Source organism: Nematolebias whitei, chromosome 10, assembly GCF_014905685.2.
Source record: "Nematolebias whitei isolate Nwh7 chromosome 10, NemWhi1, whole genome shotgun sequence".
Classification (NCBI taxonomy): Eukaryota; Metazoa; Chordata; class Actinopteri; order Cyprinodontiformes; family Rivulidae; genus Nematolebias; species Nematolebias whitei.
Genome location: NC_056507.1, coordinates 22,602,084 through 22,624,043, shown reverse-complemented (window position 1 = coordinate 22,624,043; position 21,960 = coordinate 22,602,084). Strand labels below are relative to the sequence as shown.

Here is a 21,960-nt window from a genome sequence, read left to right as displayed (position 1 = left end):
ACACACACACACACACACACACACACACACACACACACACACACACAAACCAATAATTTAATGATAAATAAAAACATGTCCACCTTTTTTTTTTTTTAATTAAACAACACTTTCACTGGCCTGTTAAAAGGATATGCACTAATGAATGGGAAGGGCAGCTATATAAACAGTTTTAATTACCTGCTGTTTACTTTGAAAGGTACTACAGTACAAGCACTTGCACAAGTAGAGCTTATTAGTCTGGAAACTCATTTTACTTTTGGTTTCATTTGAGCATTTACCTCTGAACAGAGCTGAACAAACCTTCAACCAGTTCAAAAAAATAAAACAAATGAACCAAAACACGAGTGCAGAGTTGAGCTACAAAGATATATTTTAATTAGCCAGGATTGCAGATTAAAATACTTTAAATTAGAACCTTTACAAGTTGGAAAAACGGTTGTGCTGAATGATAACCTGAACAGGAAAGGTGCCAGACATTCTCTATCAAAGCAAATAAAGCACAAGGTTCTTTAGTACTCTTATACCCCAAAAGTATACGTTTTATTCACAAATGGTTATTCTTCAATGGCCAATTGGTATAGGAGCAAAGCCTTTTATGATTATTACTTCATAAGCAAACAGCAGGTAAAGGTAATCCAATGACAACTACTTGGGCTGGAAACAACACAAACACTTTACACAAACATGCAGGCTGAACATCAAGCCCACAGCCCCACTAAATACATAAAAAAAGACTTTGCAAACATTTGAATTGTGGGACTGTTAGACGTGGCTGCATGAATTGTAGAAGTGCTGCTTTCATTGTGTCCACCCACTTAAAGCACTGCGGGCCTCTGATGACGATTACACAAACTGGACTCGTACCTTGGACCACTTAAGGTGGGAGAGGTTGGACTCATGCATTGGTTTGAATGAGTGCTTCTGAAAGGCGGTTGTGAAGCAGAAAGACAAGAGAAAACGACAAGCAAAGATAAAGAAACAGAGGGGGACCCCCCCCACCCAAAAAAAAAAAAAAAGTGTCCAGAAGAAGAGGAGGCAGGACACAAAGAATGAGCAACACCACAACAGCCGCCAACAGTGATACGATTGACTTTCAATGCCTGTATGCAGAAAGGTTTAATATACTTGTACTGTAGTAGTTGTACTGTAGTAGCTCGCTTTGTTGATTGATTCTTATTGTTTTGTCACGCATGTGTGTGTGTGTTTTGTACCCGTTTCTCCTGCAGTGACCGGGCTGCCTCCTCCTGTGCCAGCACCATCTCTCGCTCGGCGGTGATTTGAACGCTCTCTCTCAGAGCCTCCTCCAGCTCCTCGATGCGCTCAGATTTCTGACGGAGAGTGTCCTTCACAGCGGCACAAATTTGTTTCTTTAGACACTGACCCCATACAGCAGCAGAGGCTTCCTGCAGATTGTAAACACTCATAGGAATCCTCACAGAAGGCCTCACCTTGACCTGCTGTGAAGATTCAGACATGTTGTCCTCCCTCTTCCTGGCCTCCTCCATTAACCGAGCGTTCCTGCTCTTCTCCACTTGCTCCTTGTGCTTCAGCGATGCCACCTTTTTCGTCTGGTCCTTCATCTGCCTACAGGTGCACCATTTAAGTCATTACATATTCTTCTTTGACAAAGAGTACACATAAAGTGACAGTAAATTCATTTGTTTATTTGAAGCTATAGATACGGGGCTAAAAAAAAAAATGTAAAGAAACATTTAGTGATTTCTGATGCAGTTAATATCCTGATCACAGTTTTGAGTCCAACCTCATGCATGAAGTAAGAAAAATCTGTTCTTTTTGTTAGTGGACTATATCAAAACGTGGAAAACAAAGTTGTTGGTTTAACTGATTAAAAGGAAGTTCTGAAAGATTATTAAACCATGATCAGTTATTTAAAATAGTTGAAAATACATAACTGTTAATTAACTTATGTTTGAAGCAGTTTTGTAATTTCTCACTCAGGCATGTTCAGATTAAATGTGAGCAGAGATGAGATCCTGTGAGTCTTTGAAACACCAGTTACAGCTGCATATTTTGACAGGAATTTACACGAATGATTGCCTCTATAGATTATTGGCCCTACAGAGTCAAATCTCAGATTTCACTCAGGGTGAAAAACTGAACAGGAAGAAAGAAAAGAGCAATTGAGAGTCTGAACAAGAATAAGAGTAAAAATAAAAAATAAACACAGCAAATGTACTTGGAAGAAGCAAAAAAGGTGGAGAGAAGAATTGTAGGGGGGGTGTATTCAGGTGAATAAAAAAGAACAAATACTAACCTTGAGGCCAGACTGGTTGGGTGAGAAATTTCCAGCGCAAAGAGGGGAAAGCAGTAAAGAGAAAAGGAGACTCAGGCTCAGAAAGTGAGCAATAATAAAGAACAAGAAGAAGGAAGAAGATTCATCCACTTTTCTTTAGATTGAGAAACTCTCATTAATCTGTTTCAAGTGTGTAAACATTCAAACTATGACAAACTATCAGACTTCTATGTCTCATATAAAAACTGATCTGCTCAGCAAAACGAGTTACTCTAAAACTGAATTTGACCCCACATCAGACCAGAAAACAGATTTTAATGTTGTTGTTTTTCCTCCGTTTCCTGCCTGTTATTTGATTTTTGGTTTTATGAAATCAAAAGACCAAAGCATAACTTAAACTTAAATATAAAGGCTTTGAGAGTTCATACAAAAGCTAAATATGGGTGATCTACAAAAGGGAAAGATTTAACAGAACTGAGACAAAAGAAATGCTTAAAATAAATAAAACTATACTCAAGTCCTTCAGAGGTAAGAGACACAACTTTGATGATTTTGTGCAGGAGACAAAAAAAATTGCAAGAATTTTTTTATAAGTTTCACTCTAAAACCAAAAAAAACTGAAAATGTTGCACTCTCCTCCAAGATAAACACTTTCCCCTAGAATATGACTTTTGATCTTGAATTTAATCATCTGATTTCAAAGCAAGACTATTTAAATGTCAAAAGGACAAATTAGACAGATAATAACTTGACATTATTTTGAAAATCATGATTCAGAGCAACAAATGTGGCGACTGATGATGCCTCCACATTGAATAACAAACCTTTTCTTAAAGAAGAGAAATCCCGATGAGACCGTATGATTTGGGATAAAATGTGGACTTGAATCATCCCTCCTTTAATACTTTACATTTGTTTTTGATCAGCACATCGACAGAGTCCATGCTTAAACCCACCTCTCCAGCTCGCTGATCTTTTTGTCCTTGTCATTCTTCTCATTCTCCATTTCCCGAAGTATCTCCAGCAGGCGGTCCACCTCAGCCTGGGCCTTCCCAGAATCCTCCTTGTGTCGGGCTACTTCTTGCTCCAGACTCCTGATGCGTTCAGCCAGCTCTGTGTTAGCTTGAGCTTCCAGCGCTGCATTCTGAGCCTGACAAGCAACAAAATCTTTATTAGAAATCACTGAGGGGCCAATAAGCACAAAACGAGACAAAAGGAAAGTAAAAACACTATTTTTATGCAGTTATCTCACTCTCTTTAGTTGGTTGTCCAGTTTTAGGCACTCTTCCCTCTTCTGCTCCAAGACAATCTCCAAACTCTTGAGTTTGGTGTCTTTCTTCAGGCCTGAAGAGGCCAGGGATGAGGCGTGCTCCTTCAGGTCTAATAGAGAAGTCTGCATACCCAAAAAATATATAAATGTTGCTGCTAGTCAAACCAACAAATCATGAAATTAAGAAAAAAGAAAATACAGTGGATCTAGAAAAATACATTTGTCAGGAACAACCATAACGTTAGGAAACATGGGAGAAAAAAACAAACGCTTAATTCTGATGTTTTGTGGTATTTATAGAATTACAACAGAAAACTACATTTCTGCATCTTTTTCACCTCTCTGTCGGACAGGTCTCCCTGCAGTAAGCTCAGTTTCTCCTTCAACTCCTTCAGCTCCTTCTTGGAACAATCAAGCTCCTCTGTCTTTTCTCTGTCGTCTCGATCTCGTTGCTCCTTCAGACGCTCGATGATGCGCTCCTTAAAAAAAAAAAAAGTCATAATTAGTTATACACAATATTTTTAAACATACCTAAAATATCCACCATTTACTGCCACAAAAAAAAACCACAAAGCCAGCTCATTATAAACTAATATTCACACGTGTGAGTCGCTTGTAACTTCACCTTTTCTGAAAGAGACTCCTCCAGCGTTGTAAGGGCAGTATCGGTGTTGGAAGTGTCAGCCTGTAAAGACTTCACTCTCTCCTTTAAACTGCTCATCTGCTTCTCCTTGTCCCGAAGTTGTTCCTGCAGGTTCTCGATCTGCAGATTAAACACAGTAACCATCAAGTCAGTCACACGAAATGTTCTGCAAAACAAGAATATTGCACCTTTAAAGCTATCAAGTCTTGACATTTTGGGGAAAATGTCTCTTTGTCCACATTACCTTTTTCTGCAGCACATTAATTTTCCGCTCCTTCACTTCCAGCATATCCTTTAGGTCGTGAATCTCCCCATTGAGGGTTCCCTTCTCCTCCGACATTTCCTGTATCTGCTTGCTCTTCTTATTCAAAGTTGCCTCTTTCTCTTCCAAACGCAGGCGCAAGGCATCAACCTAGATAAAACCAGGCAGCAAACTTACCAACACAAATCAGAAACGTGACCTTCCACACAATTTAGGACTTTATGATAAAACCAAACCAAGTAAAAAGTGAAGCACTTTGGTTGACATTACATACGACAGCTTTTGCTTGCCGTACCTCTGTCTGTAAGATAGCAGCGCGCTGCTCCTTGGCTGTGAGGGATTCCTTGAGGACTTCAATGTGTTGCTTGCTGTCTGAAAACTGGTTAGTTAGAGTCTCCAATTTAGTCTGCAAACCAAGCAGCTCAGTATCCTTCCTGGAGAGGTCTTGTTTCACCTGCTCCATCTGAAAAAAAAAATAAAGATGACAAATTTAATTTGAGTCATACTTAACTAATTACAGTGTACATGCATGAAGTAAAGACAGGAACTGTAATCACTCCAGACAAAATGGACCCTCTTCTGTGGCTGACCTTGTTTTTCATGAACTTAGTGTGACTGCGGTACACCTCCATCTGCTTCATCTCCTCTTGACGCTCCTCACAGCTCAAAAGTCCATTGGACTTCATCAAGAGCAGCTCCTCCTCCATGTCCCTCATGCTGCGCTCCATAGAATTGATTTTTGCATCCTGGGGTAAACGGCAATAGGTCAGAATGTATTGCATGGCGTCATGAAAGATGACACACAGGTAAACCCTTACCTTCATGTCAATAACAGTCTGTAAAGCCTTTGTTTTGGTGGATTCAGGAGTTCCTTCAAATCGGCGATGAAGCTCCTGTTAAGTCACAAGTTGAACAAATGGTAGGTGTATATACACATTACTTTAAGCTCAAGCAAAAACAGTTAAAGTTCATAAAGACAGACATAAATTTAGAACATTTGAACAGTTCATTACCTCTCTGAGTGCAGTAATCTCTCTGTCTCTCTGGTCCAGTAAACTCTCAAGGTGATGCCTGTGCATTTCTGCATCGGCCAGTCTCCTGGTCCTCTCCTGGTCCTCCTCTGATGCTTTGGCAGATGGTCCTGAGGCAGCAAAGATAGATACTTTGTTAAAAGGTTAGAAACGAGGAGAATGGTTTCATAAATATGAAATTAGGAGGTTTAAAGCAAAGCAAACTAGCAGAGGCTACAGCAGAAAGGGTTTTATGCTTCACAAAGTTGATGCATTTAGCAGACAAAACCTAAAACACCAGAACTGCAAGCACACAAAATTAAGCCTTTTCGTTTTCAGCTTCCTTTTAAAATTGTTGTACGTTTCAGTTTATCAAATGCAACATTTCTAGTGTTTTGAGTCTGCCAAGCTCAAATGATCAAAGTGATTTTGAAGAAACCACTGAAGGCTTTACATTTATAAACTTGAGGTAGAGTTTTGAAGGATGACTCAGGCTTATGCAACATTTTAGGCCTGCAGAAAATAAGCATGAACAGAATAGAGGCTTGTAGTGATTTCATGAGGCTGACTGCAAGATATACATGTGCAGCTCAAATTAACCCAATCAGTTACACAAACAGCATTTTGTTCAATACCATTTTTATCCAAAATGTTCCTCTCAAATAAATTTATAACACCAGTACCAGAGTAAGTTGGGACACTTGTGCAAGACTGAAAAATTCACTTGTACAGTAACAAGAGTTCTCCTCCGAATAATATATTAAGTCATACAATTCGTGATAACAGCATATCAAGCACACCGTGATGAACTCAATCATACCAATAGACAGATCTGTATGCAGTTCTTCATGAATTTATTTGGCTAAAAACCTGTTAGTTTATACGGATCAACTAAATGTGAATTTGCTCGTCCTTAAGCCTACCTTTGGTCTGCAGCATCTCCAGAAGCTTTTTGATCGACTCGTCTCTGGCGACCAGGGTTTGCTTCTGTGTGTCGATCCTCAGCTCCATCTCCTCCAGTGTCTTCCTCAGCAAGAAAAGCTCCTTGACCTGCCTTTCATACTCGGCTTGTAGCCGCCGGTAGTTCTCCTCTGTAGGCTCAGACGTCAGGGCCAGATCCCTTCCTTGGCTGGCAGGGTCTTGCTGAAGCAGCTGGTTCAGGTCCCTCTGGATCCTCAGCTCATCTTGAAGAGCCTGAACAGTCATCTGCAGATGCTACGGAGACACAGGGGACACTTTCACTTGCTCTGATCTCTGTTTATAAGGAAGTGATTTGCACAGGAGTACACAAGGTAAATTGTATTGATTGCTTGAATGGCACGTGAAGTACAATCCCCTCCACTTTGCTGCAATAGTTCCTGGGAGAATATCATTTTGCAGCCCGTTAATAAAAATCATCTTCTAATCATGAATTAAAATTAAGTAATGTCCTGACGGATACAGCAACAATGGGCAAGCTTCGTGGACAGTGTTACGTTTCATGCCCTGAGAAATACAAATGGTGAAACACTATCGGCCTGGTATAGTATTGCATTGTTTGTGGCATCTGACGCCACAGCCACTTGGCAGAGATGCTGTGAGACAGCAACAGAAGGCTGGGTTACACTCTGCTCTGAACCAGCTGGGAGCGTTTTCAAAAGACAGAACAAAGAGAGAAGTCAGTGTCTGCCTTCATTTTTCTCCGTCCTCGAGCCCCCTCCCTTTCCTTCCTCTCTCCTTCACCAGAACACACACACACACACACCATTCTCCTCCTGACTCACTATTCATCCACCTTCCCTCACTCTCGTCCCATCTCCTTTCAATACTCACACCTCTTCTCTCACCATCCATCCCTTTCTAATCACCCTCTCCACCCTGCAAGGCTGACTCACTGCTGTGACTGCACAGATACTTTCCTTCTATCCAAACTTAAAGCCACATACATGAACAGAAACACACACATTCATCTTCCCACCCTCACTGTCGGAGGAGAGATAACTGCCAGGTGCCTGAGAAAACAACACACAGAAGAGATGATGCACTAACGAAGCTCATCAAAACAAAAAAAAGGAAAGATTTTGTAAATGTACTATTTTATGTTTGACAAAGAGTAAGTGATCATAATGCTCCAGATATAATTTTTATCTCTGAACTCTGAAAGGCAGGCAATAATGTTTTTGTGTGCACTCATGTGTCTTCTGTTACAAGGGTCACTGGATGAACTGTAACAAAACTTGCAAAAAGTAATCATTGAATGTACCGTACTTTCCAGACTATAAGACACTACTTTTTTCACACGCTTTGAACACCGCAGCTTATACAATGCTGCGGCTAATTTATGGATTTATTTTATTTATTCATTTATTTTTTGATGGGCTAACGAGCTTCATGCTACCAAAACATTTACCGGTAGCTTGGTCACACTGGGGCGCTCACATAGCTGCCCAATACACGTCTCTCTTGGGGGGGGGTAACGATTAAGGGTGGGCGATATGGCTCAAATATATCGTGATATTTCAGAAAATTCTGATGATAACGATTAATTTCATGATAAACAAAACAAAAAAAAAAACAGAAATCATAGTTATTCATTTGACAAAATGAACTTGTTGCTTTGCAGTATTATATGAAAACAAGGGTTAATTTTACTGCAATTACTTTATTTAGTAAAGTATTCAGTCTCAAAGTACAAAAATAAAAATATTTAAATGATCCTTCTGTTATTTAGATTGAAAAAATATGCACAAAATATAGATCAACAAAATCCACCACAAAAACTTAAGTGCAGGTGCAGTCCCCCCCCCCAAAAAAAATTAAAGCCTAAGAGCTGCATAACTGTAACCTATCTATAACTTCCAAAACTTGTGACAAATGCTGAAAACAGATAAAATGCTGCCTGAAGGATTGATCAGAACAGCCATCAGACAATGTCCTGATCCTCAGGAAAGCAGCTGCTCTCGAGGTTTCATCTGCACCGTTCCCAGTCGCTGTTAATATAGTGCAGTTAGACTTGATCATAAATCGGTGGTCGATGCAGTCAGTGTTTCCTCTACCATTATATGAGCGGGGTGCCCCGTCGCGTCAACAGAACCACAGCACAGTCTACCGAACCAAGCTGCGCGCACCCGCGCCCCACCCGCCTGCACTGTAGCAGCGCGCTAGCTAAAAAGCTAAAAGCAACATCTTCCCTCACACTAAACTGACCGGATCAAAAACTGTCGGGACAACAGCGCTCAGCTCAGATGTCTCCGTTCATGCCTTCATCGTAGCATAATCCACTGCGTGGTGGGATGACGTATTTATGTCATGAAATTAGCATATCACGATATAATTTATTTTCCCGGGCAAGTTTTTTTTACTGGTATTATCGTGAACGATATGATATGGCCCAGCCCTAGTAGCGATCAATGAATTCCTGGTAGACTGTTTTTTTTTTTTTTTTTGTTTGTTTTTTTACCAGCCGTGTTACAGGCACTGTTCAGGAAAAAAACATTTACTGTATTTGTGTGCGTTACCAGTACGCATTTAATTAAAAGTTTTTTAAATATCGTTCTGTGTAAATGTCTCATGTTACAACATGAACACCTGCAGCTTATATTCAAGTGCGCGCAATAGTTCGGAAATTACGGTACCTATTCAGCTGGTCAACCAGATTCAAGATGGCTGCTCCAGACAACTGATCCTAAAAAGCCCAAAATCGAGAGAACTCAGTTTTACAGATATAGAATAAAAATTTGATCTGGTAGTGGACGAGTTATTCACAATACGTTCAGAGCATGATCGTGCTCCATCTCTTTCAAGGTTTGTTTGTTTGTTTGTTTGTATGAATCCATCCAATTTGCACCAATATTACATGGAGTAAAAGCGGTCACAGACATTGAACTACCATCGTTGCCAGAATCTGGAAAGATTGTGCCTACAAATCTAAATTACACACATGTAAACACACAATTACAAGCATGCACGTTCAGCTGGGCCTCCATCCAGTGAAAACTGAAGGCCATAATCAGGCTTTAAAGAGAGAGTATCCACACTTTCTGTTGCATGTATGTCAGAGTGGGAGGTGGAGGCAGACGTATGAAAGCAGACATCTTTAAATTAAAGCACCCGCTGATTAGCCCCGTGCTGGTCGCGCAAAACTGGGAATTAGTCTCGAGCGCGAGTGTGGGAGTCAGCAGGGGTGAAGGCAGCAAATTATACAGGAGGTCTGCCCATCCATTAAGAATCGCAGTTAAACAAAGACAATTTGTCTTCATTAATGAAACTCAATTTGCTCAAGTGCTACAACAGTGTGCAAGTTTTTTTTAAAGCCCTAACTGGATTTATTCAGTTACCATTTTTAAACACTTTTTTTTAATTGGAGCACATGCAGAGGCACATTCTGTCGGTGGATCAAAGACTTTTTGTTAAATTTAGCAGTTCGTGTTGATATACAGTACATCCCAGAGGCAAGCAAGGCAACAAAAAGAAGAAAAATGTAGCATTAAAAAGCGCCTGACCAAAAACAGAAAACAAAAATTATTGATCTAAGCCAACAGTTTCAACTACACATGTAATACTAGCGGTGATGATTTTACTTTTATAAAAATCCACTTACTCGTACAAAAATCTACTTAAAGACCACATTTCTATTCTGCTCACCACTTCCAGCATTTTTTAAAACATACTAAATTGCAAATGCAGCCACTAGACTTTGCATTCCTTTCATCTACAAAACACAAGCATACATCCGCCTATAAGAAGATTAACGAGATGTTGAAAATCTACCCCAAACCAATCCTGGGAGAGAATAGGAGAGAAAAACACTTGTACTAAAGCTGACACACAGAGTGTAATGTGTGGTTTTTTTCTGCTCCAACATGTTTGTCATATTCAGCAGGGTGACTTTACTAAAAGCAAGAAAATTAAGTTGATGAGGTCAGAAGCGGAAATGATGGTGCTCCGTTTCAAACAAACAAAGAAACGCTCACCTGCGCTTCGTCCTGAATAACACGGTACTGTTCCTTCCAAACGGAAATCTTGGAGGCTTCGTCTTTCCTGAGAGCTCGCTCCTTTTTTAACTCTGGGCTCCAGAAGGTTTTAATTGAATTCATGGAGGAACTCAGTTTGCTCTCCTTGATTTCCACCTCGCGCCGCAACATCTCATTCTCCCTCAGAACCTGAAAGAGCAGGGTGAAAGTTTAGCACGCTGATTACATCCAGAGTGATAAGGTCATCTTGGTTATTGAAATTTCCACATTCCTGATAGAAGAAACTCTGCAAACTAAACAAAGCGTGAGCAAAATACCTCTTTGAGTTGAGCCTGCAGGTCAAGTATGGTGTTGTCTCTGGCTTGTCTTAGAGAATGGGGGACTGTAGAAGCCATGTGGTGGTCCCCGAAAGCTAGAGCATCACCTGCTATCATGCCTGCTGGCAGCACTGCATTAGTAGGCACAGTGGTGGAGATATTTGGAGTGCTAGCTGCTACAACTCCACCGCTGCTTCTTGACCCATAAGTCACCCTCTGTCTCCCTGTGATAGTCACAGTACCGCCACTTTTGGGAATGTGGTCGCCCGCCATGATGACTTCATTATCACTCAGGTACATCGGTCCTGAGGTGGCATACGCAGCATTGAGGGACTGGATGTTCTCCATGGACAGGGTTTTGCCTCCTGCTCCTCCAGGACCTCCTCCGCTGCCGCCGGTGCTGTTGGTGCGTCGGTGCCCCATCCGAGGAGAGCGAGGCAGGCGAGGCGAACGACCCGATCCCTGATTGCTACTGCCACTTCCATCTCTTCCTCCACTGTGATTGGCGTCCCCTCTGCCGACCGAGCGAGCGCTACCGTACATTTTCTGCTGAACTGAATAAAGGAGCTAACTGCAGAACTGAGGTATCACCACAGGCGTGTGTAGGTTGTTCTTTTCTGCCTTCTAACAGCTGGATGAATTTATGATGATCCCGCTCTGAACTGGAAATAAATAGATATAAATATTCATATGGCCATGGCTATGATATCTTCAACTTACGATGATGTGAACGCACTTTTCCAGGATTAAAAATATTACCAACCTGCAAAAAATAACAAAGAGAAAAGTCATTCTTTCTCTTTTTCACATTAAGCCGCAAATAAAAGATCATGTAGGACATTAATGAAATCTCAAAACACGTGGAAATTTGAGACAGTGGTATGAAAACTCAACATGCGACTGACGAACCGTGAATAGGTTTCACAGTTAACTGAATCTCCTCCAACAGTTATACAACTAAAGTCCTGTCTGACATTTCAGCTACTTTCTACTTCCAATCCACACAGATGGATCATAGCTTCCTGTCAATTACGGTACTTTTATCTATGGCAATTTTTATAGAAACTCCATATTAAAACAAATTATTTTTTCTAAACATAAAAAAGGTCATTTGTGATTAATCATTAATCTGTTACAACAGGTAGCACCGATAAAGATTAATACTGTGATTCATAGCATTCATATTAAATATCTTATGAAAACCTATGCTGAGCAAGATACCTTTCTGAAATACTTTGTTCATACCAGAAAGCCAAGTATTTCAAAGATACTTTATAACAAAGATTATAAATAAGTAAAAAGAACAAATTTCTAAAAAGAAAATAAAATTTTGGGAGAAAAACGTCAAGAACTATAGCTGGGTATTCAAGCTTTATCGAGTGTCACTGTGCATAAATGTAACAAAAGCAACTCTATGCGAGTAGGTTTAATAGTAATACTAATGTTTTTACCGTTTTTGTTCGTTTGTGAGTGTGAATATCTGGTACCAAAATATCTTTGGAATCACTGGACGTGTTTTTAATTAAACTTGCAACAAGAATTAATCATTCCATGTACAGCTACAGGTTACGCAGAACCTTATTTTTAAGGTTTGACACAGACGGCTGCAACGCAGTCGTTTAACACGAGATGATTTTAGTCTAAAACTCTGGCATGAAAGGTGGCGGGCGACATGCATTCCTTCAACAAACATAAGGCCTTTCATTTAAACATAGTCAATATCAGCAAAAAGGTTTTGTCTTACTCTGCTCCTGTAACCTGGACCACCTTGCAACAAGATCTGAAGCTGTCCACTTTGATTTCTTTGAGGGCTTTTAAACATTTGATCATTTCAATAGAAATATTAAAGCAAATATGTTCTTGTGTTTAGTATTTTACCTTGTTTTAAATGGCATCTTGATTTGACCATTTATAACTTATTTTATTGGATTTAAATTGCTTTTTTGTTGAATTATTGTACTTTATACGTTATCCGTCTAAAAGCAGGTCTCTGTTGAAAATGAGTCCTCGTGACTCAACGAGACTAACCTGTAGAAATAAAGGTTGAATAAAAAAAATCTATAAATGTTGAACGTGCTTTTCTTTCAAATACTTTAAAAAATATTTCATTTTTTAGCCTAATATGCATGTAATCTTTTAAAGTGACACAAAGTAATCATTAAAGGCTCTTTGTCACTGCACATGTGTTTAAACAAATATTAAACTGTGATTTTATGTTTAAACTGTAAGAAAAGGGGCTAAGTTGTTCGTTTTGTGTCTAGGTTTATGTTTTAATAGAGTTGTGTAATAAGAAACTGCAGCAGGTTATGTTGGAAAGACTTAGACCTTTAATCCTACCTGAATACTGAGAATAAAAACAATTATTAGCTTTATTATCAGATTATTTAGCCATTACACTTCAGTAAGTGTGGCCCTGCTAACAGAAAAGCCTGTTTTCACACAGACTTCACCCAAATTGTCGACCATGGTGGAGACAGGGAGGAGGAGAAATCTTAATAGAAATGATCAAAACGTGTCGAAATGCTAGCCACACGTCTGAAGTCACGATTTTGTAGCAAAGGCGTGTGAAAACGTGACTATATTTAGGCGTTTAGGAGCGACTGAGTGCAGCGTTTGGAAACACCCATCAAACCATTTCCATTTTCCTCATCCTCTACTGAACGTTTTCAGCTTTTAATCCTTCATTCAGAGCTTCGTCCACATACACGAGTCTCCTAAACATCTCAGAAAGGTCTAAATCACCCAAATGAACGTTAGCTCGCCGTCTCATAAAGAAGCTAGTCCATTCGGGATTGAGCGGTCATGCTAAATCCCTTTTTTTTTAGTCGCTAACACAATAGCCAGTTGTAAAGAAGAGAGGGGGAAAAGGAAAACCTTTAGGAGCAAACTACCTTTTTCCGTGGTCTGGTGAAGCTCTGATCAGTGCCAGATCTTAGTCCTCTTTCGAACAAGCAGAAGTGTACATGTTATGTTATTTTTGTCGAAGGACGGTTATCGTATTTTCCCATCTTTCTGCCAGCAGCAGCAGCGGCGGCGGCTCACGAGAGCCAGGGCGCCTCGGTGACGTCAAGCCCCCTGTGCGCGTTCACGAGTGCCTGCCTCGCCACGCTTGACTTTTAAACGCGCGGTCACGAGCCCCCCATAACTGGAAAATGGACAACTGAAATAAAACAGTTATATTAATAATAATAACTATAATAATATAACTCTGCTCAGACTTGTTCAAATGGCCCCAATGACTCTTAAACTGAGACAGACGCTCGTCATTATTACTTCGTGTGAGATTACATTTGGTGTCCACATGCTTCCTGGTTGACCCAATCACATCTAAGAGCACATGTTCGCCTATATTAAAATGCATCATATCCACGTGTGTCCAGAAGAAACAGTTGTCCAGCAGGATCTTTACCCGCTCAGTATGCAAATAGACACGTTAGTCAGCAGTTTGCTGACCCCAGCAATTCCATTGATATTTCTGCAAGTCCAATGACCAAAAACTTTAAATCATACTGGTTATTATTTTTGTATTATTTTCTTACAAACTGGCAAGTTGCAATAAGTAAATGCAGATTCATTTGAGTCCTTATTTTATTGTGCTCTTAGTCTATTTTTAATTGTACCTGATGGTTTTTGTTGTGGTTTACTTGTGGCTCCTAGAGTTTCCCAAAAATAGAATGGGAGGCAGATGTTTCAGTTCTAAGGCTCCTCTCTTGTAGAACCAACTTTCAGTTTCTATACTTTTAAGACTAGGCTTAAGAATTTCTTTTTTGATAAATCTCATAGTTGGCTTGGCTTTCTGAGCTATCCCTTAAGCTGCTATAGGCTGAGACTTAAGCTGCTATAAGCTGAGACTGCTGGAGGACAAACTGACCACATCTCCTCACTGCTGTTTTTATTCATTCTACATGCATGCATTGTAATGATTTCATTAAGACAGTATGGGATTTTCTTTGTCTTTCTCCCCATAGATAGTATCCCTGGACCAGCCATTTTGTGTTTTGTCTATATTTCTTTCCTGTCCCCTCTTTCCCCAGCCACTCAAGGGAGATACCTGCCCATCCTGAGAAATAGATGTCTTTGCTAATTGATAATAAATCATCCTGGTGAAAATCCAGTTTACTTTGTCTTAAATGGTGCCACATTTCCTCCATGTGTCTTTTATATAAATTTTCTGTATTCTAATACAGATGCTGGTCATAAAATTAGAATATCATGAAAAAGTTGATTTATTTCTGTAATTCCATTCAAAAAGTGAAACTTGTAAATTATATTCATTCATTACACACGGACTGATGTATTTCAAATGTTTATTTCTTTTAATGATGATTATAACTGACAACTAAAGAAAACCCCAAATTCAGTATCTCAGAAAATTAGAATATTACTTAAGACCAATAAAAAAAGGGTTTTTAGAAATGTTGGCCAACTGAAAAGTATGAACATGAAAAGTATGAGCATGTGCAGCACTCAATACTTAGTTGGGGCTCCTTTTGTCTGGATTACTGCAGTAATGCGGTGTGGCATGGAGCCGATCAGTCTGTGGCACTGCTCAGGTGTTATGAGAGCCCAGGTTGCTCTGATAGTGGCCTTCAGCTCTTCTGAATTGTTGGGTCTGGTGTATCACATCTTCCTCTTCACAATACCTTATAGATTTTCTATGGGGTTCAGGTCAGGTGAGTTTGCTGGCAAATTAAGAACAGGGATATCATGGTCCTTAAACCAGGTACTGGTAGCTTTGTGACTGTGTGCAGGTGCCAAGTCCTGTTGGAAAATGAAATCTGCATCTCCATAAAGTTGGTCAACAGCAGGAAGCAGGAAGTGTCTAAAACTTCCTGGTAGACGGCTGCGTTGACCTTGGACTTCAGAAAACACAGTGGATCAACACCAGCAGATGACATGGCACCCCAAACCATCACTGACTGTAGAAACTTGACAATGGACCTCAAACAACATGGATTCTGTTCCTCTCCTCTCTTCTTCCAGACTCTGGGATCTTGATTTACAAAGAAAATGCAAAATTTACTTTCATCAGAGAACATAACTTTGGACCACTCAGCAGCAGTCCCAGGTGAGACGCTTCTGATACTGTCTCTTGTTCAAGAGTGGCTTGACACAAGGAATGTGACAGCTGAAACCCATGTCTTGCATACGTCTGTGCGTAGTGGTTCTTGAAACACCGACTCCAGCTGCAGTCAACTCTTTGTGAATCTCCCCCACATTTTGGAATGGGTTTTGTTTCACCATCCTCTCCAGGGTGCAGTTATCCTTATTGCTTGTACACTTTTTGTTCTACCACATCGTTTCCTTTCCTTCACCTCTCTATTAATGTGCTTGGACACAGCACTCTGTGAACAGCCAGCCTCTTTAGCAATGACCTTTTGTGTCTTGCCCTCCTTGTGCAAGGTGTCAATGGTCATCTTTTGGACAACTGTCAAGTCAGCAGTCTTCCCCATGATTGTGTAGCCTACAGAACTAGACTGAGAGACCATTTAAAGGCCTTTGCAAGTGTTTTGAGTTAATTAGCTGATTAGAGTGTGGCACTTGGTGTCTTCAATATTGAACCTTTTCACAATATTCTAATTTTCTGAGATACTGAATTTAGGGTTTTCATTGGTTGTCAGTTATAATCATCCATCCATCCATCCATTATCTTTACCCACTTCTTCCATTTTGGGTCACAGGGGTCGCCGGTGCCCATGTCCAGCAATCACTGTGCGAGGGGCGGGGTACACCCTGGACGGGTCGCAAGTCCATCACAGGGCCACATAGAGACAAACAAGACAAACAACCATTCAGTCTCTCACTCACACCTAGGGACAATTTAGAGTTACCAATCAGCCTAACATGCATGTTTTGGTCTGTGGGAGGAAACCGGAGTACCCGGAGAAAACCCACGCATGCACGGAGAGAACAGGCAAGCTCCACCCAGAAAGGCCCCTGGACCGGGGTTTGGGCCAGGGACCTGCTCGCTGAGAGGCAGCAGCTCTACCAGTTGAGCCACCGTGCTGCCCCAGTTATAATCATCAACATTAAAAGAAATAAACGTTTGAAACATATCAGTCTGTGTGTAATGAATGAATATAATATACAATCAATCAACCTTTATTTATACAGGTAAATCCCATTGAGCCTCGAGGACTCATTTACAAGAGAGACTTGATTTCAACAAAGAAAGATGACAACAATGGGCAACAGCAACAACAATAAACAGTTATAAAAAAAGCATACTACAGTTTTTTTTTTTTTTTTTTTTTTAAACAAATAGGATGGCTAAAAGGAAAAGGTAACAAAACAAAAAACAGCTAGATTCCAAGACAAATGTAGAAAACTAACAACAGGAACATGTCTGCATTGGACCCTGCCAGGTGTCCAACAGATTCTTAAAGACACTTAGAGAGGTCAAGGTCGAGAGCTTCAAATCTTTTTGTAAGATATTCCAGGAAACAGGAGCGGAATAGGAGAAGGCCCTTTTGCCTAGTTCAGTCCTCATTGAGGGAACACTGCAGGTAATAATGTCCTGAGAGCGCACTCCGTAGCTGCACTCACGCAGAGACATGTAGGAGGAGATGTATGAAGGCAACAGACCAAGAAGTGATTTAAAGATGAAAATGTCCAGTTAACCAGTGAATACTGGGTGCAGTGGTGGGTACAATAATCACAGCCAGTTATGAATCTTAGTGCACCATGATAGACAGCATCCAACATCTGCAGAGTTCTTGTAGGAGCGTTCATGTAAATACTGTCACCGTAATCAATGGAGGGAAGGAAAGTCACAGATACAAGGCGTTTTCTAGCATTCAGGGTTAGACAGGATTTGTTTCTGAAAAAGAAACCCAGTTTAACTTTCAGTTTCTTTACCAAGTTTTCCACATGGAGCTTAAAAGAGAGATGTGAGTCGACCAAGATACCCAAACATTTATAGGAATCAACAAACTCAATGGGGACACCATTTGAGGATAAAATCGAAGGGAGAACTGCTGGGACCAACTTCCTATTTGAAAAAAAAAGCATCCCTTTGGTTTTTTCGGCATTTAGGACAAGTTTGAGGTGAAACAAATCAGTCTGGATGATGTTGAATGCAGATTTCAAAAGCTGGAAAGCCTTAGCAACAGTTTTAGCTCGACAATAAACAACTGTGTCGTCAGCATAGAAATGTATGGATGCATTAGGGATGCTTTTACCTACATTATGTATATAGATTGTAAAGAGGGTGGGTCCTAAGACTGAGCCTTGTGGTACACCATTGTTGACTGTTAAATAACTGGAGGAAGTACCATTATGTTGAACACATTGCCTCCGGTCTGAAAGATAGTTAGAGAACCAACCAATGGTGTGTTCTGAGAAACCAATTTCTGAGAGTTTATGACACAAGATGTTATGATCCACAGTGTCAAAAGCTTTAGACAGGTCTAAGAAAAGTGCAGCACAAGTTTCACTTTTTGAATGGAATTACTGAAATAAATCAATTTTTTCATGATATTCTAATTTTATGACCAGCACCTGTGTATATGTCAGCTTTTCCATCAAATCGATTTCTTCACCAAAATGGATGGATTCATTCAAAGTTGGTAGGTTTGTCTGGCACATTTCCTTGTTTTTGCTTTTTTACAAGCCACTGTAAAGATTTTAAACAGATATTTATCTTTTTTTCTTTTTGTAATAATCTGAGAAATTTCCAAAGTATAATACAACAGCATTTTGAGGCAAACCATATTCAAGAATCTTTCTTACTTAAATGAAAAATTTATTTCAAAAATGTTTTATTTCTGAACATATCCAAAATATATGGCCGTAATTGGCATTGCTCACTCAGTCCACACATTCCTCTTAAAATGCTTTGGTTGGAAGATTTCCTTCTAATTCTGGGAATGATTAAAAAATGTAATTAAAATTCACAACGTTTTCTCCATTTTTGAGAACTAGTCCTTGTTTGATGGTTCTCAAGTTGACAAGTTTTGCAGTGAAAATATTATTTCAGATGCTTTTTTCCACCCACTTATATGCACGCTGCCCTTTCAAAGAAAATATTTTTAGTTACTGTAAAATGAGTAAATACACTATGGGTGACAAAATACCACATGTGGTTAGGTGCTGGAGTGGTTGGTAAATGGTTTGCATTGAGTTCACAGCAATAAACATAGCAACTTTCTAAAATATAAAAAACGGATAAAAAGAAATTAGGTAAAATGCCATTAGAATTTAAAAATGGGGAGTGGTAAAATGTGGGTGGGAAAGGTGAAACACCAACACCTGCTTTCACCCTCATTTGCCCCATTCTGGGCCCTTGAGCAAGGCCCTTTACCCAACCATCTGCTCCCCTGGCCGCCCTAGATAGCAGCTCTCTGCTCCACACAGAGGGCTGTGGTAGCTCAGTGGTCTGTGGTTGCGTCTCTGGAAGGTCATCCGGTGTAAAAACAAGTCTTCATGCGAGTTAGTTCACTGTGGTGACCCCTATAGAAGGGAAAGAAAGAAGAAAAAAGTCATTAAAATAAAAAATAAATAAATAAAAAGCATGTGAAAACAACATTTCACTGCTAGACAACACGTAATCCACTCATCAAAGCAGCAGATCAAGTGGGCATGTAAATTAAAAAATATACCACCAGGTGGCAGTGTTGATCTTAGTTAAATAATGAAATAATTTTTGGTTTAAAAAAAATGCATCCTTTTCCATTTTTTTTTTTAATCGCAACTTCTGATATTACAGCAGACCCTCAAGGAAACGTATGTCCTGTTTTGTTCAAGCGTATTGGACATAAACTTGGTGTAAAATATAAATTCACTGTGTCAACACAAGACTAACAAAATGCATCTCATTCAGTATTTATGGGCCATTTTGGGGATGTTCTAATCTCGCACATGCGCACTCTGTTTTTCATCGGTCAATTTGTAGCAACTTCCGTCATTTGCCTGAAAAAAAACTTTAAATCCTTAATTTCTGCATTCCGTAACAGGAATGTGAATCCGCCTGACACGTATGTGTTTAATGGTTTAATTTTAAATAAGTGAGGACGGTTCAAAGATAAATTAACGACACTGACTCTGACTTGTTATTAAGGTAAGTAGGGTTATCCAAGCAACCGGCTCCCCAAACACCGGCCTGGTTTTTGAGGAGCTACATTGCTAAATTGTGTTCGAGCAAGACTCGCCGACAAATCATATGTTAGCTTGACGATTTCACTAATAAACACGTTTTCTAAAACTAATTTCTCGAGTAGCACTGAGTTAAAATGTCTTGCCTCAAAACAAATAAAGAAAAATAGACGTTTGTATATAAAGCTTCTTAAAACGTTAAATTGAATGGAGGCTGCTAGGAGGCGGATCTACCGTTTTTAGGCCATTTAGGGCAGACCGTTGTAACGTATAATTAAACTTCATGGTTTTAAAGGTTCTCTATTAGGACTGTTAAAATTACAGTAAAGACATGTGAAATCGTATTGAAAACAACTGCAATCAGTATATCCACAAACCCTAAATTGTTTAAGTGGCTGTTTCAACGTTTATTATCTATATTAGATAAGTATTTCTGTTGTCTACAGGTCAGTTCTCCCTTGTTAAAAACCCACCTGAAGTGTTGCTAGTGGGTTAAACAAATGGTTTTCAAATAGCAAAATTATTTAAAATGAAAATTGAATTATGAACATCTGTTTTGAATATGGGCAGCACAGTTGGTAGAGCTGCTACCTCTCAGCGAGAAGGTTACCCTTGTTCCCCGGTTTGGAGACCTTTCTGGGTAGAGTTTGCATGTTCTCTCCGTGCATGCGTGGGTTTTCTCCGGGTACTCCGGTTTCCTCCCACAGACCAAAAACATGCATGTTAGGCTGATTGGTAACTCTAAATTGTCCCTAGGTGTGAGTGAGAGACTGAATGGTTGTTTGTCTCGTTTGTCTCTATGTGGCCCTGTGATGGACTTGCGACCCGTCCACGGTGTCCCCCGCCCCTCGCACAGTGATTGCTGGACATGGGCATTGGCGACCCCCATGACCCAAAATGGAATAAGCAAGTAAAGAAAATGGATGGATGGATGGATGGATGGATGGATTGAATTATGAACATCTGTTTTGAATATGGGCAGCACAGTGGGGCAGTTGATAGAGCTGCTGCCTCTCAGCGAGGTTACCCTGGTTCCCCGGTTTGGGGACCTTTCTGGGTGAAGTTTGCATGTTCTCTCCGTGCATGTGTGGGTTTTCTCTGGATACTCCAGTTTCCTTCCACAGACCAAAAACATGCATGTTAGGCTGACTGGTAACTCTAAATTGTCCCTAGGTGTGAGTGAGAGACTGAATGGTTGCTTGTCTTGTTTGTCTCTATGTGGCCCTGTGATAGACTGGAGACCTGTCCAGGGTCCGTCCCCCCACCCACCACCACCACCACTCGCGCAGTGATGGCTAGACATGGGTAAAGATGATGGTAAAGATGATGGATGGATGGATGGATGTTTTGAATATCCTGTCTGACTATTGTGTGATAATTTTGCTTGCCATATATGCAAGCCCCGCCCAGCTAACGTTGCTCTGCTATATAGCTTTGGCTGTGGCGCTTTTTGTCACCGCCTTTCCAACCGACGTTCACACCGGGGCCAACGTATCCGGTGCGGGGTTTAATAACTCCGGGATGGAAACTGTACTTCGATACGGTAAAGTTGTGAGATATTCTTATTTATTCATCGTGTATAGAATAGCCTGAAACGTAACACTGCGTTGTCGTTAGCTTTGAGAAATCATAAGAATGAATTTGAAGGCTTAAGAATTAAAAAAAAAAGACGTGACGCGGAAATTAGTCATCGATGGCTTTCGTTTCACTGTTAAAGGATTAGCAAATGCCAGCTAACTAGCTGTGCGCTAGCTGATGGTTAGCATGCTAACAAAGAGCCGTTGCTGCCCCTCGTTTTGTGATGTTGACTCGGTGTTGCTATTTCAAACGTCATGTTGCGAATAAATATAGATATGTGATTAAACGTTTGCCCTCCTGTTATATAAACCCTTTATGACGAAACGATTAATTTATTTTAATGTGTACAGCTACGATTTTTCCGGGGTTAGGTGTCATGATTGCTTACGCTGCTCATCATGGCTGCAACCATGACAGGAAAAAGGTGCTTATCGGTAATATGTAACGACATTGTTTTTGCAGGTTTACACAACCATAGCAGAGGTCAGAATGCTATTCCTATTTTTTGCAAAAAATACTGGGCACAGTAAATATTTTGCATGTGCAGTCTGTGCTTTATGATAATGGCAGATTTTTAT

The 21,960-nt window shown here is 40.2% G+C and overlaps 1 protein-coding gene across 3 annotated transcripts in view; it reads right to left on the bottom strand.

Annotated features, from left to right (window-relative positions):
- The window catches only part of LOC119416258 (ELKS/Rab6-interacting/CAST family member 1), an 18,143-nt gene extending 4,370 nt beyond the window's left edge, over nucleotides 1–13,773 (bottom strand). For 2 of the 3 annotated variants that reach the window (XM_037683469.1, XM_037683471.1), the window contains exons 1-16: nucleotides 13,603–13,773; nucleotides 10,712–11,373; nucleotides 10,395–10,583; nucleotides 6,366–6,657; nucleotides 5,446–5,573; nucleotides 5,251–5,325; nucleotides 5,023–5,178; nucleotides 4,728–4,895; nucleotides 4,415–4,582; nucleotides 4,153–4,290; nucleotides 3,866–4,006; nucleotides 3,510–3,650; nucleotides 3,214–3,407; nucleotides 2,279–2,290; nucleotides 1,452–1,587; nucleotides 1,215–1,346 (exon numbers count right to left, since the gene is read on the bottom strand). In XM_037683469.1, the coding sequence (XP_037539397.1) occupies nucleotides 1,215–1,346; nucleotides 1,452–1,587; nucleotides 2,279–2,290; nucleotides 3,214–3,407; nucleotides 3,510–3,650; nucleotides 3,866–4,006; nucleotides 4,153–4,290; nucleotides 4,415–4,582; nucleotides 4,728–4,895; nucleotides 5,023–5,178; nucleotides 5,251–5,325; nucleotides 5,446–5,573; nucleotides 6,366–6,657; nucleotides 10,395–10,583; nucleotides 10,712–11,254 (2,613 nt within the window). In that variant the 5' untranslated portion in view covers nucleotides 11,255–11,373; nucleotides 13,603–13,773. The remainder of the gene's footprint in view (nucleotides 1–1,214; nucleotides 1,347–1,451; nucleotides 1,588–2,278; nucleotides 2,291–3,213; nucleotides 3,408–3,509; nucleotides 3,651–3,865; nucleotides 4,007–4,152; nucleotides 4,291–4,414; nucleotides 4,583–4,727; nucleotides 4,896–5,022; nucleotides 5,179–5,250; nucleotides 5,326–5,445; nucleotides 5,574–6,365; nucleotides 6,658–10,394; nucleotides 10,584–10,711; nucleotides 11,374–13,602) is intronic. The other variant, XM_037683470.1, reaches the window with a different exon arrangement.
- Between the last annotated feature and the right edge of the window lie 8,187 nt (nucleotides 13,774–21,960).